This window comes from Numida meleagris, chromosome 7 (assembly GCF_002078875.1).
Source record: "Numida meleagris isolate 19003 breed g44 Domestic line chromosome 7, NumMel1.0, whole genome shotgun sequence".
Taxonomy (NCBI): domain Eukaryota; kingdom Metazoa; phylum Chordata; class Aves; order Galliformes; family Numididae; genus Numida; species Numida meleagris.
Window position 1 is genome coordinate 10,269,093 of NC_034415.1, and position 17,610 is coordinate 10,286,702.

Here is a 17,610-nt window from a genome sequence, read left to right on the forward strand (position 1 = left end):
CACAAGCGTGCTTGCTACCAAAATCAAGAACTTCAGACTAAGAAGGAGTCCCACCTGGATCCCACTTCCAGAAATCTAGAATTTTCCACAGTTCAGTGTGAGTAGACAACTTCTTGGCTATTACTAAGTGTAAAAAAGTTACACAGCTGTGCAGAAAGTCTGTATCTGATCAAACTGGTAATCAGTCAAAAATTTCAATGAAACTCAAGCTGCTAATGGATTGGATGAATTATAGGAAAAGGAACCACATGACTACTGAGTTCGGTTTCTTTCTGTAGACTCCATATTCCATGCAGTGAAACTCCAGTGCAGAGCAAAAATGTATAGCCCCATGGAAATGACCATGCACAGTGACAAGTAAGTTGAGACACTTCCTGAGGCTTACACTCTGCAACAGCTTCTTATTCTTGATGCAACCAGATTATTCGATCATCTTTATAAGTGTTAAGCTTTCGTAAACCACAGGTATTTATTGGCATCAGCATCCATCATGCACATCCAGAGATAGCTATCTGCCCAAAAAATGACAAAGCAAAGGTAAAGATTTAGGACATGCCTTGTTTTGTTAAGCCAACACCTCAATAACGGAGCAGTAGCTTTGAACAGAAGAGCCGTATTACTAATCAGAAATTTAATAACGTATGTTAGGCTTTGAAAGCTCTTTACAAACACTACCTAATTAATCTACACAGACAAATCCCAACAGGATGAAGAGGGCGGTTTGCAGGTGCAAGGCTGGAAGAAAGTATGCGAGAATACTTCCAAAGCACCACTATTCAACAAATCTATTCATCAGTAAAGTGTCAAGAGCACAAGGGAAAATTTAAGCTGCCTTCAGAATGCAGAAGTCTCCAAGTAGGATCAACAAAGCATGTCAAGAAGAGTCGATGTCATTTGACTGCAAATGTTTATGTATACTTAATCCACAGACATCCTGAGAATCAGAGATTCCTATACTGCCAAAGGATGGGTATGCAGAGAGGTATGTATATGTATAGGAATCTCAATTTTCACTTGATATCAAAGCAAAGCACGAAGAACTGAATTTACTACTTTATTTCCAGAAATGCCCTGAAAGAGCTCTAGAGCAGAGGGCAGTAGCTGAAACAAGCCTCCCACAGTAAACAACTTCTTTAAATACTGAAAAAATAACTGGAGAGAAGCATCTACTGCACATTTGCATTCATTTATTTTGACACTAACACTAACTGACATGGAGACATGGTGATGAAGGCACAAGTCCTTCCCTGCTGTGCAGAGGAACGCAAAGAGCTTTTTTACTACTACCAAGTCAGTAGGTTTGTTAAAGCATCATTTCAGCTGCAACTCAGTTTCTAGCAGGTTTAAGGGTAACAAATGGCAAAATCTAAAATCACATGCAGCCACCCTACAAGTTCTGCTCTAGGATAAATAGGGCAGAGGCAGGGTCAAAGTAGCTGCAGGCAGAGGACAAAGGGAAAAGAAGAAACCACCTCACCACTGAGAAAGAACAGAGAAGGAGACCAAGACATGCATACACCTCCATGCATACGGGCTGTTGCTAAGACTCTGTGCTCTTCTGAGGGACTCTATTCAAGCTGATTACCAACCCAGACCAAAAAGGCAAAGGACTCACAAGGAAGTCATGTGGTGAGTCAATGGCAACACTGTGAGCTGAATTCAAGAGTCCTGGTAACAAAAGCCTTTTGCTCTGATCTCCAGCCATACTGCCACACTTACTTAGAATCACGGAATGGCTTGGGTGGAAGGGACCTTAAAGATCATTGAGCTCCAACCCCCATGTTGTGGGCAGGGTTGTCACTCACCAGATCAGGCTGCTCAGGCCCTATCCAACCTGGCCTTGAACGTCTATACTTATATAAGGTTGCATACTTCTCTGAACAAGCAAAAAGCCATGCTGGCATGGGTTTCTTTTTCTTATAGTTAGTCTGCACAGCACCAAGCTAGTTCTGAAAAAGATTATATCTTCCAAACAAACTCCACTGAACAGGATTTTGCAACTTTGATAAAGAGTTTCATCAATATATTCATACTGCTCCTAGGAACCAAGCAACACTGTGACACGTGGACAGGCTCAGTGCAAAACAATTCCACTTCAGTCACCGGGCACCTCATTTCAACAAGTGCTGGCTACTTAATCTCTTTAACTGGTCAAGAAAATGAAAAAGATCTAAGAAACAAGACGTGATTTCAGAAAAACAAGCTCTGAAAAAGACCATCTCAATCATATTTTTCAGTAACCTGGCCAAAAAAAACCCGAAAAGCTAAAATATTAAATCCTGTTTTGAGAATGAGCGCTGCAGATGTTCTCATTCAACTGCCCTGGAAATACAGTGCACAAAACCTGGACAAAAAGATCTGACGTGTAAAAATACTTGCTACGAGGTACACAAATGATTATTAAAAATTGTTCTGAAAATTTAGTCTCAGAATTATATACCTTCTCTAACTGATTTAGATATTTTTAGAAAATTGTTTAAATGAAAATTATAAAAATAAGTAATAACAGAGGTATGAGAAATCTCACCTTCTGTGTTTTCAGCACGTACTTCACAGAATTAACTAAGGAAATTTGGAAATACACAATTATCTTCCATCCAGGGAGGTATAATAGTTTCACAGGTATTCAAGTCTAGCATCCCTGCAAAGCACACGCTGCCATTGACAGATGAAGAAACCTACGTGAACTCTAAGTGACTTGTTTAAAACCACAGGCAGCTAAGAATACTCATGTCTCTTGATTTCTGAAGCCATGTGAAGACCTCAAACATACTATAAATCCTCCTGTCATCTCACATTTCTAATAATAAAAAGAGAAATGACAAGCTATAGGACACAAACATATTTTAATTTGAAAAAAAAGGATTTTTCATCGCTGGAAGCAGCTAAAAAATTTGACATGCCAGCTTAGAAATACACACTTGGCAAACAAAAAAGGGGGTGACTGCATTACCTCAGTCCTACTAAGGCTGCCAAGCCCACAAATACTTTCTGGTCTTGGTAGATGCAGCTTAACTGATGAACTTTGAGACAGCAAGGGATACCAAGGGAAGATGATGATGAAAAGAATATGAAAGCTTACCTAGCTTTTTCAGTAATGAGATTTACACATGCACATATGCCATCTGCACAGAACTGATACTTCAGGCACTAAGCTTTGCTCCAGTTTTACCTGGATCTTGGCAGAACATCTTTTCATCTTTTCTGACAAATATGTCTGCCACAGAAGACCAGACCAATGTCATCCACAGGTATCTACCCTGGTACAATCTGCATGCGTGAACAGTAAAATAATTGCACTGCATTTAAAAAAAAAAAAACAACACCCTGAAAATATTCCTATACAACATGTATGATATATATCACTACAAATAAAGTATGCACAACAGTTTCATCTTCTTTCCTCTTACTCAGAAAAATCACACAAGCATATTTTACTAAGTAAGAACAAGTTCAAAGCTATACGTCAATAACATGGTCACTCCCGACTCAAAACTTCACAGAAATTTAGAAGGAAATTCTTCTGTGCTGGTTCCGGTTTCTGCAAGACACTGTCACATTCTGCTTACACTAAACAGCACAAAAGAAATCAATATTTTAAAGCCAGATACATTTACGAGTTTTGTTCATTGCTATCACAAGCCTGGTAACAAAACAGGACAGGGAACAAGCAGGGAAGGAAGAAGAGTATGGATAAGCTAGAACAATACAAATAAATGAACATGTACTGAACGTATCCTTTGTTAACTCAAAAGAAAGCACTGTTATACACAATCACAGAAAGGAGTGGTAAGGTTCAGCACACTTCATGTCTTCCATGTGACCCAACCATCATCAATCCATCTAGCTCTGCCCAGTTCACTTTTCTACTGGGCTCACTATCAAAGAGCACTAGTGAGTTGGTGGAAGCTGCAGCTTCAGGTATTCTGTAAGAATTAAAACTCTGTAAGTCCAGTTCTACAAAACAGGCTATGGTAAAAGAAAGAAACCATTTATAAACCGACTCTAACATTAAAACAGATCTTTTTCTGCCTGGTCCTTTAGACACAAAGGCCATACAGCCAAGGCCATCTAAAGAGAACACACTGACATGACTCCTCCTTGGCCCAGCTCTAGCCCAGACACTGCTTTCAAAAAATTAAAACAAAGAACCAGGTTAGAACTTACTTACACTAGTTTTTTTTTTAAGGTGCCAGTGCAGATAAAAAGCTGTGATTTCTATCCTATAATAGCATTTCAGCAGCCCTGTCCTCTTCCATACAGTGGACAAATTTTATTTAAGTGCAGCTTCATTTTGGCACAGGATTTTGTCTCCTTAAGCTTTTATCTATAAATTTAGGGCAGGAGAAAAATCACTCCCTATCCTAAGCACGGAGGAAAAACAATTGTTTTGCCTTTATTATCTGTCACTGAACATGAACCATTACATTGAACCATTCTACTACATAGTGTGTCTCACTCCTTCTGTTGAGACACAAATGCAGGACTCCACAAGGGATGCTTATTTTTTATGTGGATTCCCCAAACTTACGTCACGGGAAGTGGTCAAGTTCTTGCTGTTTTCCTCTCCTAGGAATGCCTTCATACTGTGCATGATATTATCTTTTCGCTGCTGCCGGAATTTCTTCTCCTCATCACACAAAGCCATGCTAAACCGGAGGTCAGTTGAAGAGCTGGTTTTCAAAACAGGCAGGAATTAGCGAAAGGCCCTATTCAAAACAGAACTTTAAAAACCACCTATGAGATCAAAATAAAACAGAATAAAATAAAAGTACGCTCAAGCGACAGCCGCATAACGTGATTCAGTGCAGTGAAGGAAGCACAAAACAATGATGCAGTATCACTGAGATATGTATTTCGTATTTCATATTTCACTCTTCACATCCCAGTGTAAAAGAAGATAAAAAATATGCAGCTTCTAGTGGTGTATTACCCAGTCTTAAAAAGAAAAATTAAGTTTATATGAGTGATGAAGTGACTACACATTTTTAGTCTAGTAGTTTGAATTCTCTATTTATCCACCAAAAAAACAACCACAATGAAAAAAGGTTCGTGCGTGCTACTGTTTACTCTTAAGTTAAGGGGAGGAGAGGGCAACTTTGACACCATATCCATTCAGCCTTACTATCAAAAGCTGCGTGGATCTCAGCAGAGATTGTACTGACTAGGGACAGGAAAAACAAAGCCTCTTTCTCCAGCTGATTTCCTACCCCGTGTGATCAGAAGCATGCACAGGGCTGTGTAAAGACCTCAATCTCATATTTAAATAACAGCCACAGCTGAAGCTCCCACTTCTCATTTTAGATAACAAGGCAGGAACTGAGTCGGTGTGTCACCCCACGGGTCTAAACTATAGCACTGCCAGTTTTCAGAGCCTGACAGACGTTTTCTCCCTTTAGAAAAACGTCTTCAGAAGAAGTCTCACTACTGCCAGCCCAGAAGTTATCACCTGCTTAAGACCCACGTTGTGAATGTGCATCACTGAGCTCAGCAGGGTCCCTCTCATATGCTGGTGTGCAGGTGAGTGACGCTTGCACAGGAGCAACCTGGTGCAGCACTGCCTCTGCCAGGTAGCAGTAAGGAGAGGAGTACAGATTCTTCCTGGTACCTGCCTCAATGAAATTCCCATATTTTCAAAAAAAAAGGACTGTTTACAAGCAACATCCCAGGAAAGTATACAATACCATGAGCTGGAGAGCCCCACAGAACCCAAAATCTGTGTGGCTACCAGCGCATAGCAGAGCAGAACTCAACTGGATCCTTCTCCTTACTACTGCAGTGTCTACTGCCAATGCAACAGCCAGACACAGCCAAGCATCTTACATTCATTTAAAGTCTGAGATATGAAATACTCATAATTAAGAGCTCTGGATGTTTTAGGGGTGGTCTCAAGGACCACCCACATACTCAGTTCTACTAGCATCAAATGATGAACAAAAATTATCCCTGGGGGCTGTCAGCCTCCAGAGTCATTACATAGAGCTCGACACTTAGTTACTGTGTTCAGCGCTGTTATTTATAGTTATAGCCAAAAAAAGGACTCTTTAAATGCCTTGTTCTCAGTGAATTCATTTCTAGACTTAAAAGACATTTTTCTGATTATGCCTCAAGGTGATTTTTTGTCTTTCACCTGGATAGGCCGAGAAAGAGGGAGAAAGACACTGAAAGAAAGAAGATTTAAAAGAACAAACAAAAAAAAAAAAAAAACAGGCATCTCCTCAGCTTCATGAGAAATGCTGGCCTGAGATCTTCCATTTTGACCTCAATACTACACTCAGGTACACTTCAGGGCAGCTTTGTAATGAGTATACATATACAATGAAAATTAGCATAAGTTGCAAAGTCACTGCAGAAAGTAAAATTAAGGAGGGTAACAGCTGAAGCTGATGTTTTAGAGTTCATTAGGGAGAGCCCTTGAAAAGGAAAGTACTTAACATGAGCCAAGATGAGAAAGTCATGCACAACAGCCTTGATCCTGTGAACATTTGGAAAACCTACTCAGAAAAGTAATGCTGTTTAAGTTGATGAGACAACTGCTGAGCAAAAACAACCCTCAATTTTAAAGTCTTTGATTTTTTAGTCCTTGGTATTTCAACGTTCAAACTAAGAATTTTTGTACTCTACATGGCATGTTTACAAGAAAACTATAACAAATGGAATAAAATAAAAAAGGTCTTTGTTGCTAGTATATTTTCCTTTTATTTATTTATTTCTGGGTTTCGATAGGAGATACTTACCACACTTCAAGAGACAACTCCAAAGTCATTTCTGTAACCTACACAAGAGAGATTTAAATCCAATTACAACACATTCAGCAGAAAAAAAAAACCCACACAGACACCTGGAATATAAAATCACTGGTGTTACAGGCTCTTTTAGATCACTTTGTTGAAAAAAGAAGAAATTTCTAGAATGTGTCAGTGGGTTTATTTTCGGCATAGCCTTTTTTTTGAAAAGTACAGACTATGCTTCCTAAGCGTACTATGTGTGCACGAGCACTGAAAGCACAAGGAAACGCTGCTAGGTGTGGCTAGCTGCCAGATTTCATTGGTCAGATGCTATTATCTTCCCTTTTTTCATTGTCAATCACTTTTTGACAGTTACTCATCTTTGGCCTAAAGAGATCCGATTGTTTTCATACACTGAAGATGCAGCCACTGTCCATCTGCTTCGTGCTACCCAGTTCCCTGGGCAAAATTCACACTTCGCTTCCATCTTAAACTTGTACTCTACACGAGCCACCCAATGCTTTCCACAGGTAAATAAATATGCTTAGATTATCAGTCAGGAGGAGTGATTGCTTACAAACATCTGAAAGATGCAAGTAAATTAATGAATGTCACTACATCATGTTTTCACTTCTACTAAGCACCAGCTATGCAATGTGAGATATGCACTGAGATCAAACCAAAGATTTCTCGCGCCTCTTTAGAATTATCAGCGTGACAAAATGCTGGTTCGTTGTCAGTACCAAAACGAACAATTCAACTGTTTTTTAGCAAGTGTGACAGCCCTGGCAATAACTAGCTGATCAGCTGCACATGCAGAAGATATTATTCACATGGTGAGAGACGGGAGTCTCGCAGCACTCCTGCAGGCTGCTTGGATCTACCCGGCCATAGCTATAGCTTGGTCCTCTCCGTCTCCTTCATAGAGCACTTAAAGGGGTTACCTGCAGGCAAAAGTTTACAAAAAGATGGTTAAAGCGCCAACCACACTGGTTAGGCCCAATCCGAGAGCACAAGGTTGCTAGACTAAGGATAAATAAGCATGTTCATCTCCCCAAGCTCTTGCAGGAAATGGCCACTGACACATCAGTACAGCCCTGCAGGTGTGCCACGCAAAGTCTTCCTTCGCTCTGCATGGATTCTCCTCCCCGCCTGCAGTATGTGAGCAGAGGGCACAGGGCTAGAAGCAGATGAATGCCTCCCACTGAGCGCAGAGCAGGTGGGGACGGGGCACGCTCTGCTGCCTTCCCCACCAGTGCTGCATGCAGGGAGGGAGGCACAGCAACAGGGCTGGAGAAAGGAAAGGCATAGAAATGAAGGGCGAACATGAAGGAACAGAGTGAAGAGGCATTTATGGAAACACATCAAAGGCAGGGTAGCAATTACATTATTCCAGCACCTGACATTATTAATGTAGAAAGCACTTCAGAAAACATGCAGTGATTCAATGGTTGAAGAAATGTACGCACACAGTATTAAATAAACCCTTGAAGGGAAATGTTCCAGCAGGGAAAGAGTATGTCTCTTTTTTACCTTACACAGACTGCCCAGGAAATCCCAGGGATACATGCCGGGCATGCAAATTGTCTGCACAGGACTCAGCCCGACTTGATGTTCCCTTCCCATCTGCTCCGGAGTTTCTTAAGGCAACCCCTAGTTAAACACTAAGGCTCACGCATGGAGCTCTCTGCTTCCCAACAAATGGGCTTTAACCAGTTATTTGCTGTAACCAAACCTACTTTTAACGTTGTATCACACTGAAAATAGCAGAGCAGTCACAATTCAGGAGCTCTGACCATATAATAGATCACAGCCCCAAATAGGAATGCACATAGTATTGATTATACTATAGTACATGCACATGGTATATATAAAGATGAGCAGATGTGAGGGATATAATCACAGCTGATGAATTATGTTCAGAATGGCCTCCAGTATGGAACTCTAATGCATTGTGATACTTTAATACATGTAGAACAAATAAAATTATTAACAGATTTAACAACAGTTTCCAGGAGTTACTGTGCAGACAAGCAATCCTTGTTAAACTGACACCACTTGTTTAGTATACGAGTTTAAAGAAAATAATCAAACTGGAACTTGTCTTTTTTTGTTTTTCTTTTTTTTTTCCACAGCACCGCATGCAATAATACATCATTAATGTTAACTGGGGCTGTGTTACAGCAAGCCATTAATTACAACTGCAATCCATACTAATAAAAAAATTTCTGTTAGCTTTCAGGAAGCCACAAACTTCAAGTAGTAGAGATAATATACAGCACAACAAAATCGATTTAACAAAAACCGTTAAACTAAATTGAACCAAGTGGTGCAGAAACCTGTTCGGAGTACAAAAGTTTGATACTGGACTTGTAAAGAGGATTCTCTCAGAAAGAAAAGCATTCAGTGCTACTGTGTTTCTTCACTCTCCTCTCAGTAGGACTGCAAAGAGATAAATACAGTACCAGTAGGCAGCCCTGTGTTTAACTCTGGCCAACAGTGAATGCTCAGGAAACCAGCTTTGGCACCAGGCGTGCAACGCTTAGCTGAGATCTTCCCCCCCAGGCCTCCACAGATTCAGCTATTTCCTGACCAAAAAGGCTGCCGCCATTACCCAGTGAGGGATATGATCTCTTATTTTGCATTTTAAATTCAATACCATGTTGATAAAACACAGCCTATGTAATAGTAAATAGTAATGAAGAAGACTTGGATTTTTAATCTGGATTGCAAGAGCAGGCTAAATGTTTTTCTTATGAAGTGACTAAGGGTATACTCTGAGTAACATCAGACTCAGTGAGATTCCTTAGGAAAAGTCGTGCAGGCTTTTGAAGCGCCGACTTCTACATGATTTGTGAAGAAGCTGTATCTAACCAGGCATATCCAGATCTACACAATGGTTTAGGTGCTCTCAGTTCAGGCACTGATTACAAACTTCCCAACACATTCACAGCCACGTAACAAAGGCAAAGCTACAAACGTTGTAACTCACATTGTTGAAAGTTAATTGGACCTCCTTCTTCTCTCCCAGTTTCAGAGAGGATATAGGAAATGTGGCCATACCAAGAGTCTCATCCATAACGTAGTTGGCATCCATTAAAGTAACCTAAAAAGATAAATGGGCATTCAATTCAACATAGATAAATCCCTTTTTAATTCTGTATGGATTATGTCTAGAGTAACTTTTAAAAAGGGATATGGAAAAGAATATAACTAACCCTAGTCAACCCCCAAGGATATCATCTTTAAGCAGGATAAACTAGCATATAGTGTAGGTGGCTTTTTTAAAGCACTCAGTGGAGTATGACAGTGTCATTTACAAAGCATTTTTCATCTGAGCACCTTTTCTGCCATTAAATCTCATCACATTTCTAAACAGACGTAATTACTTCAAATTATATGAATTATATATATAATTATTTCAATTTCTAGTTAGTAAATCTTCTCCACAGAGAAGACAATAGTGTTTTAAACATCATATGCCGAAAAACATAATGCAACTTTTCAGCTAAGTGGAATCCATATGTCTTAGCCTTCCATTCACAGACCAAGAATTTCACAGCAATGATTTGGAAAAACGCACAGCATTCCAATCGACACAAAGCTTTCTCTGTATCAAACCAGACCTTCAAGTGTCTTCTCATCTTCCATATCAGAGCATGTACCTTTTCAAAATGCAATGCTATCCAAACATTGATGCAGATAGCACACAACACTGTTCAACATATTTGCTCTAATCCTTCTGTGCCTATATCTAGCAGTCTTTTCCCTCCGTGGCAGCCTTTCAGATCTCAAGTAATAGGCTCACAAAGAGTGTCAAATTACTATTTCCGTGGTTTCTAGTAAACGAGTTCTCCAAACTCACTTGGCTTATGATTTTTTTCCCACTCTGTAGAATAGATTCTTCTGAAATACCAAGTTTGCGGCTTAGAGCATATATTTTGCGTAAAACAAACGCAATCAAGACACAAACACTTGCATGACTATTTGTTGTATCTGAGCTCAATCTCATCTCAGCTATGGAGAATTTGTCTCATCCTGTGCCACAACCGATTCTTTGAAATGAACTGTATTTTAGTAACATCGGTATTTTAACGCCATCTACGTTTTTCTGTTTCCTCTCAGAACTTGATGTTCATTGTCGGAACTTGCGGGGGCTGACTTCTGAAACCAACAGCAACAGTAAGAACTTCTTAGTAGGCTTTTGGAGAGCTTCTTACACTTCAAAGTAAAAACTGCACTCGAGAAGTGTTAAAAATTTAAACAACCTGAGAAGTAGAAGGGGTTGTGGAGTCCGCATGAGCCTGGGAATTCACAAAATAAGCTTCAGGTGGCTTTCACAGATTTGAATTCTGACACTGTCCTCCACACAGAATCCAAAGGCTCTGCTATGGACTCTGTGCATGTACCACAACGGCAGAACAAAAATATCAGCTTTAACCTGAAGAATATACTTTTCATGGGCAAGAGAAGGGTTACCACAAACAGTATATATATGTTTATGCAGATACAAATCAAACAGGTCCAAAATTAACCATTATTACATGGTATCACTGGCTCTCTGTAGGCAATTTCCATGACATCTTATAGCACTTGCCTTATGAAACAGCCGCAATCTTCAGTTATTGTAAAGTTACATTTCCAAATTCTACTTCTAATGAAATCTGCTGCGTTCTCTTACAGCGTGGGTGTCCTTTTGGCTTGCCTGGACCATGCTGAGTGAAAAGGAATTGTCCTGGGCAGCATATATATAGGTTTCTTCAAAAGTAATGCTTCCTATTTATTTCCATGGAAACCACAACAGATACAAAGAGAACAATAGCACTACTTGATAGAGCAGAATCTCGACACAGTCACCACCATTAGCTATGCATTTTCACCAGTGATGAATACAAACCTGCATGCCATGCTGGTAATAACCTGCACCAGCGGAGGTGGCCCACTGTCACTGTCACCACTGCTGAAATGCACCACCTACCATTCACTATGCTCACATCCACTGTTTGGTCTCCATAAACATTCAGCAAGCACTGACGAATGCCAATGGGTGTGATTTTTTTCTGCATGGAGGAATTCAGTTCCACACCTTTGCTTCATATGCACTTCCATGTCTGATGGCATTCTGTCAGACCACCCCTCTGCTGCCATCTGTCACATGGCAACAAAATGTAATGGACTATTGGTGGGAAGGTTCAGCATCCACTGCCATACCACCACCATCCGCCTCGGACGTTGTAGGACAACATAACAATACAGGAGGCATTACTTTTGGAGCAGCCTTCATGAAATATATATTATAGTTAATGTACATAAGTAGCAAAATTCATTTTATTTTTTAATCTTTTTTTAATTAAAAATATTAAAAAGAGAGTGACAAAAACAAAAATCTAGTGGAATATTTGATCTTGTTTCCGTGAAACTAATGCATCAGTTTGATTTGATGAGACCAGGGAGGTCTCAGTGAGGTCTCAAGGCGTTCATCAGAAATTTTTGATGCAATTTTGCTCTTTCTGTACTTCACTCTTGAAAAGAGTTGGTCACAAATTTACGTAGTGTCAAAAAGCGATGACATGAATCTCACTAAGAGAGGGATACTTCTCTCTGGTAACAGAAGTCTTATGAAAGTCTGGTAAAGAGACACAATAAAATTTTCGAGTTGAATATTGTATTTATATCGATTGTAAATCGATCATAAAGTCACTAATACATTAATTTTTTTTTGCACTCTTGAAACCTATTCTCAAATTCCTTTATCAAAACGATAATCAAAATTTATATTGAATATCAAACAATATCAAAAAAGAAAGCAAGGCTGCAGATTTTTTTTTTCTGCTCAGGAGACTGTGTTTAGCTATCAAATGTATACAATTATTTGCCATAAATCAAGTTAGCATTGCACTGTGCCCTCCCCACATCCTGATTTCAGCTCAGACAGCGCTGAGCGATAGGTGCACATCCGGGGCTGGGCCGCATGGTGGGCAAGAACTGCACCACGATGGCGTGGAGCAGGGGCTGGGCAGCAGGATGGGCTGGGCTGGGCCACACAGCCCAGAGGACATGGGTTGTACATGCCTCTGCTACAGGAAATAGGGACCTGAATAATCCCAGCAGTGAACTGTAGCCATACTATGCTGGAAATTGACCACATGCCAGCTCGTAAAATTCTATAATTCATAACTGTATGACTGTATACATGACTGCATAAAACAATGCTAAAAAGTGCATACCATGGGATGACTGTGATTCTGGGATCAGCTATAGATCACAGCAAATACTGAGTTAGCTGATGCTCCTGCAGATCCCAGAAAATACCAGATCTACTAAGAGAAAGGGAAACTCTCTGCGCTAGGCTTTCTGTTAGAATCCACTACAGTTTTATCCCGGAAAATTATAACAATTTTTATTTCCCATAGAGCAACAAAGCCAGGTTGATGAACTCAAATTCTTATTTTCTTCTTCCTATTTCCACAAATGACTATTCCATTCCTCTTTCTAAGTCCTGATAACTATTCATCTATATTTTCATGAAAAAGTAACAACTAAGTTAGAGATTTCCACCTTTTCCCAGGTTTCATGTGGCCAGGCTGCGTGTCCATGACCAAAACATTTAGTGAGAATCAACTCAGGTGACTGTTGCGCAAGATAAAATGTCAGAAGCTGTTCTGCATAATCTCCTTTCTGCAAAACAACTGTGAAGTTACTCTGATTTCCCTGATGTTGTTGCCACATGCGCAGGATGGACATGAAGGTTCTTCATGCTCCAGCAAGCTGACCATACGATTCTTCCTCCTTGAACTGTAAATCTGATCCTCACCCCAGGAGCAGAGGGAGCATTGTTGGAAGCACAATACAATTTTAGGATCCTGAACAGTTTATACGCTAAAGAGGCTATGGTTACTAGCTCAACAAATAGCTTCCCAGGCTTTATCTTCTGCCCTGGCTGCCCATGTAATTTAGACTGAAAACCTGTATGCTTGCATCAGAGTTCTTTATGTGTTAGGGCCATGTTCTTTGGGAGAACCAAGCTAACACAGCACTACAGATGAACTTACATTCTTACTATGTCCACTGATAAAACACATAATACTCACCTTCTGTACACAACCCAGGCTTAACATACTGAGATTAGATAATGGTTCAGACAGCAAGCCTGCACATGGACTAAGAGTTCCAAAACATCACCGGGTGCACACTGAGGATAAAGACTCACACTTCTGCTTTTTGACTCCTGAGGGAAAGGCAGGGAATGGGCAGAGACTTGACTTTACATCCCCCACTGTCCATCGTAGTAGAATCAGTGAAGGAAGCAATGAGAAAATAATTTATGGCTGATATGAAGAACAGTAAGGCACTAGCCCTCAGGAGCAGTCTGAAAGATGACACAGAGGCATATCTAACAATGACTCTCAAGGCTATTCATTGAATACAACACCTCCTGCATAGCACCATGACTAAAGGCAAAATCCCGCCATTAATGTTAAAAAAAACACAAACTCTGAAATCTCAACACAACAGATGCACAAAGTACTGTTATTTTAAGCTTCCAGACATTTTTTGTCTTCCATTTCCACACAGGCAGCTCAGTCACTTTACTTACCTCAAGAACGTTCTCTTGGTTGGGGTCCAGAATGAACTCGAAGGTCTCATTCCACACAGGATTCACATCATTATTGAAATGTTTAGTTCTCTTCCTGCAGTCAGGAGCAGAAGGGATGAACAGCTCCACGTAGGGGTCTGGAGTGTCAACTACGGAGCAAAACAATGCAGGATTCCATGTAACTCAAATCTGAGTTGTAACAGTTATGTTCTGTGGCAGAAATATATTTAAATTTAACTATACAAATTCTATGAATATAGCGAAATAAGTGATACAACAATATTACCAGTATCTCAAAAGGAAACAGAAGTTATGCTGTTAGGCAGAGAGAGCCTTGAACAAAGAAGGGCGCTGGAAAAGATTCACGTTTATTGGAAATGTGTATATTTCCACCAAGCAGTGATAATTATTTTTAAAAGCTCTTACCCCTTCCTCTTTCTAGTGTCACAGCAGCAACACAAAAACATTCCACAAAAACAGGCTTCATTTAAAAATGAAAACAAGCAATGGAGTGTCTAGCTTTGGATCCTCTTTCACCTATTTGACTTTGTGGAGGTCAGCACAGAACCAAGACCTTACTAGCACGTTATATTTGAAAAACAACTCCAGACCCCTGACTAAAAATACAGTAACATAAGCCAACTTTATCTAATCAGTATTATTAGTGGGAGAAAAAGTACACCTTGAAAAAATTCACCTGACCTTCAATAAAAGCCATTCCCTCCTGAAAGCAAAGAATGCATTATTGGCAACCCAACAAATCCTACATTTCCAATCCATTCAAGCCAGTAATTTTCTTCTGTCAAATGAGATTTTTCTCTCAAAGGAGATTCTTTTCTGTCTGAGATTTAACCATCACCAGTGTCAACGTCTCTATTATGAATGACAGTTCATTCCTAAATGAGGAATTTCAGTTGTCATGATCCTTGAATAGTGTTGCATTGTACCTGCAGAAGAGATTCTATCATGTTTTCATGTTTAAGTTCAACTCTTAAAAGATAGAGAGCACTGTGGAACCAGAACTTCATCAGAGTGTTGTATCAACAGAAGAAATTCAGCCAAACTGCTATATAAGGCACGAGGTAAGATTAGAATTACATGCATCGTCAGCATCAAAGCTGCCCCAAAGTTTCTCTGACTTATTTTCTCTAAGTCCACATTAGTTTATTTTAATTCAAACATATATCCAATAATAGTCTGGATTTCCTTTTTCTTCATCTCACCATTATCTATCAAGTATTTTTTGCAACAGTTTCTTATCCTACAAATACGAGAAACAGGCTGATGATGACCTTTCCATGCAAAGCCACCAGCTGTAGCATGGTAAAACACACACATCTCCCCAGCCTCTCTGCAAAGGTTGTCCTCTGCTCTTGGGAAACACTTTCAAGGAAATGCTCTGCTCACTAGAAACAAGAATCCTTTTATTAAAGATGTCTTTAGGAAAGAGATTAAAATTCATCACTAGGTCAAACAGGTCTGAACATCCCTCCTTGTATAAACTTCAAGTCTAAAGATACTCTTTTCAACAAAGCCAGATGTGTTCAGAGGTTCCTGATTTCAATGAAACATCATCCGAGAGTGCTGAAGCCCAGAACCATGGGGTCACTACAGCCAGGAGAAAGAGCAAACAAAATATATATATATATATCAGTACTTTTGGGAATCAATCTTCTTTCAGAAAACACAAAAGAAAGCTTTCTGAAAACACTCAGGAGGTTTTGTGTACCAAGGCAGAATGGAGTCAAAATGGAAGTGGCCTCCTCAAAAATAGAAGTGGCCTCCTGCCACTTCTAGTTGGAAACATTAGCTGGAGCTAACGTGCTTTCTGACACTACCAACAGAGAAAGTACTGAACTTGCACCAAAAAAGTACTTACAATCTTTGCGGAGAAGCAGAATAACATGCAAGTGTCATCCTGTGAATTAAGTATTCTTTGAGCTAGGGAAACTTTCAGAATGGTAAGCAAACCTTCTCATAAACTCAGGAAGGAACTCATAAACTAAAGGAACGTTTTGTAGGGAAATAGACTCTGAGGGATTTTTACATTGCGCTCCATATCTGTTCTCAGCTAATTGCTACAACTTGGCAGGTCACACTGCTACCTGTTAATTAACGAGCAGCTATTTAAAGCTGGGGAACAGTGTGGCAAGCCTTTAAATAGCACTCTTCATTAGCTCCTGAGAATTTTTGTCTTAGCTTGTCTCTTAGCTGAAGTCAGGGGAAGAGATGGGATCAATCCCCAGGTGTCTTTTACATCTATTTTCTTTTTCCACTGACGGATGTAACTAATTGCCAACTTCTACTGGCTGCATTACCAGTCTTGAATTACAACACAAATCTCTGTGCCCGAAGGCAGGGAACTCAAAGCCCCATGAGTCTGCATAGCAAAACACCTACTGCAGTGAGCCGTGACAGGATCTCATCTGTAAGCCTGGACATCGAGCAATACTTAAGCAATAAACCCTAGAGATGCGCAGTGCCAAGAAGCTGAGCGTACCCCCAAAAGCTTGTTTTTTAATAAAAATACCAGCACAAAGCAACGTTCTGAACAAAACTTTGATGCTTCTCTTTCTGTTCAGTTTTTATGTGATTATGGGATTGGCTCTAACTGGAAGTTACAAAACTTTTGACTTTTGTTTTAAACACAAAAAGCCAGTGGCTCCCCATCTGTATTCCAAACCCTAAAGCACATGGAAAACTCAAGCTTCAGCACAGCTGGCAGCCAGCTGCCATTACTGACTCCCCATCAGACTGACTCCAAGTGAGCGCGGAAGGCACAGAGCAGCTAAAACCAAGAGGAAAAACAAAAAGCAAAAAAAGGCACAGAGCAGCTTAAACCAAGGCACAGAGCAGCTAAACTCAGAAAATCAGCAACTACAATAAATAAAAGAAATACCTTGGTAACTGAGCAATGCCAAGCCTCCCCCTCACTCCCTGCCTTTATTATGTTCTTTAACCCGAGGCTAGGAGGTAATCATCTGCCCTTTCATGTTTGAAAGTTTATTTTGTGCTATTTTCAATTAAGAAAATGAAAATCTATTCTTTTCAAACTTCCTTCTTCAGCTGAAGAGGAAAAATACTGGAAGAATGTGCGCTCTGATTAAGATATTGCTACAAGCCATGCGATAAAAATAAAAATTGTACTCCTTTTTACCACTTGGGGATGGCACTCACAAAGTACCTACCAGCAATCTGGCAAGTAACGAGAAGTTGCTTAACGTATTTAATGTGCAGGTAAAATAGATGGTGTGTGCATCCTCTTGCACAGATCTATTTATTCCT

The 17,610-nt window shown here is 40.0% G+C and overlaps 1 protein-coding gene across 5 annotated transcripts in view; it reads right to left on the minus strand.

Moving 5' to 3' along the window:
- Positions 1–17,610, minus strand: part of PLA2G4A (phospholipase A2 group IVA) — a 112,829-nt gene that overhangs the window by 31,966 nt on the left and 63,253 nt on the right. For all 5 annotated transcript variants that reach the window (XM_021404537.1, XM_021404538.1, XM_021404535.1 and 2 more), the window contains 4 exons: positions 14,326–14,474; positions 9,721–9,834; positions 6,738–6,775; positions 4,532–4,673 (listed from right to left, as the gene is read on the minus strand). In XM_021404537.1, coding sequence (XP_021260212.1) covers positions 4,532–4,673; positions 6,738–6,775; positions 9,721–9,834; positions 14,326–14,474 — 443 coding nt within the window. The remainder of the gene's footprint in view (positions 1–4,531; positions 4,674–6,737; positions 6,776–9,720; positions 9,835–14,325; positions 14,475–17,610) is intronic.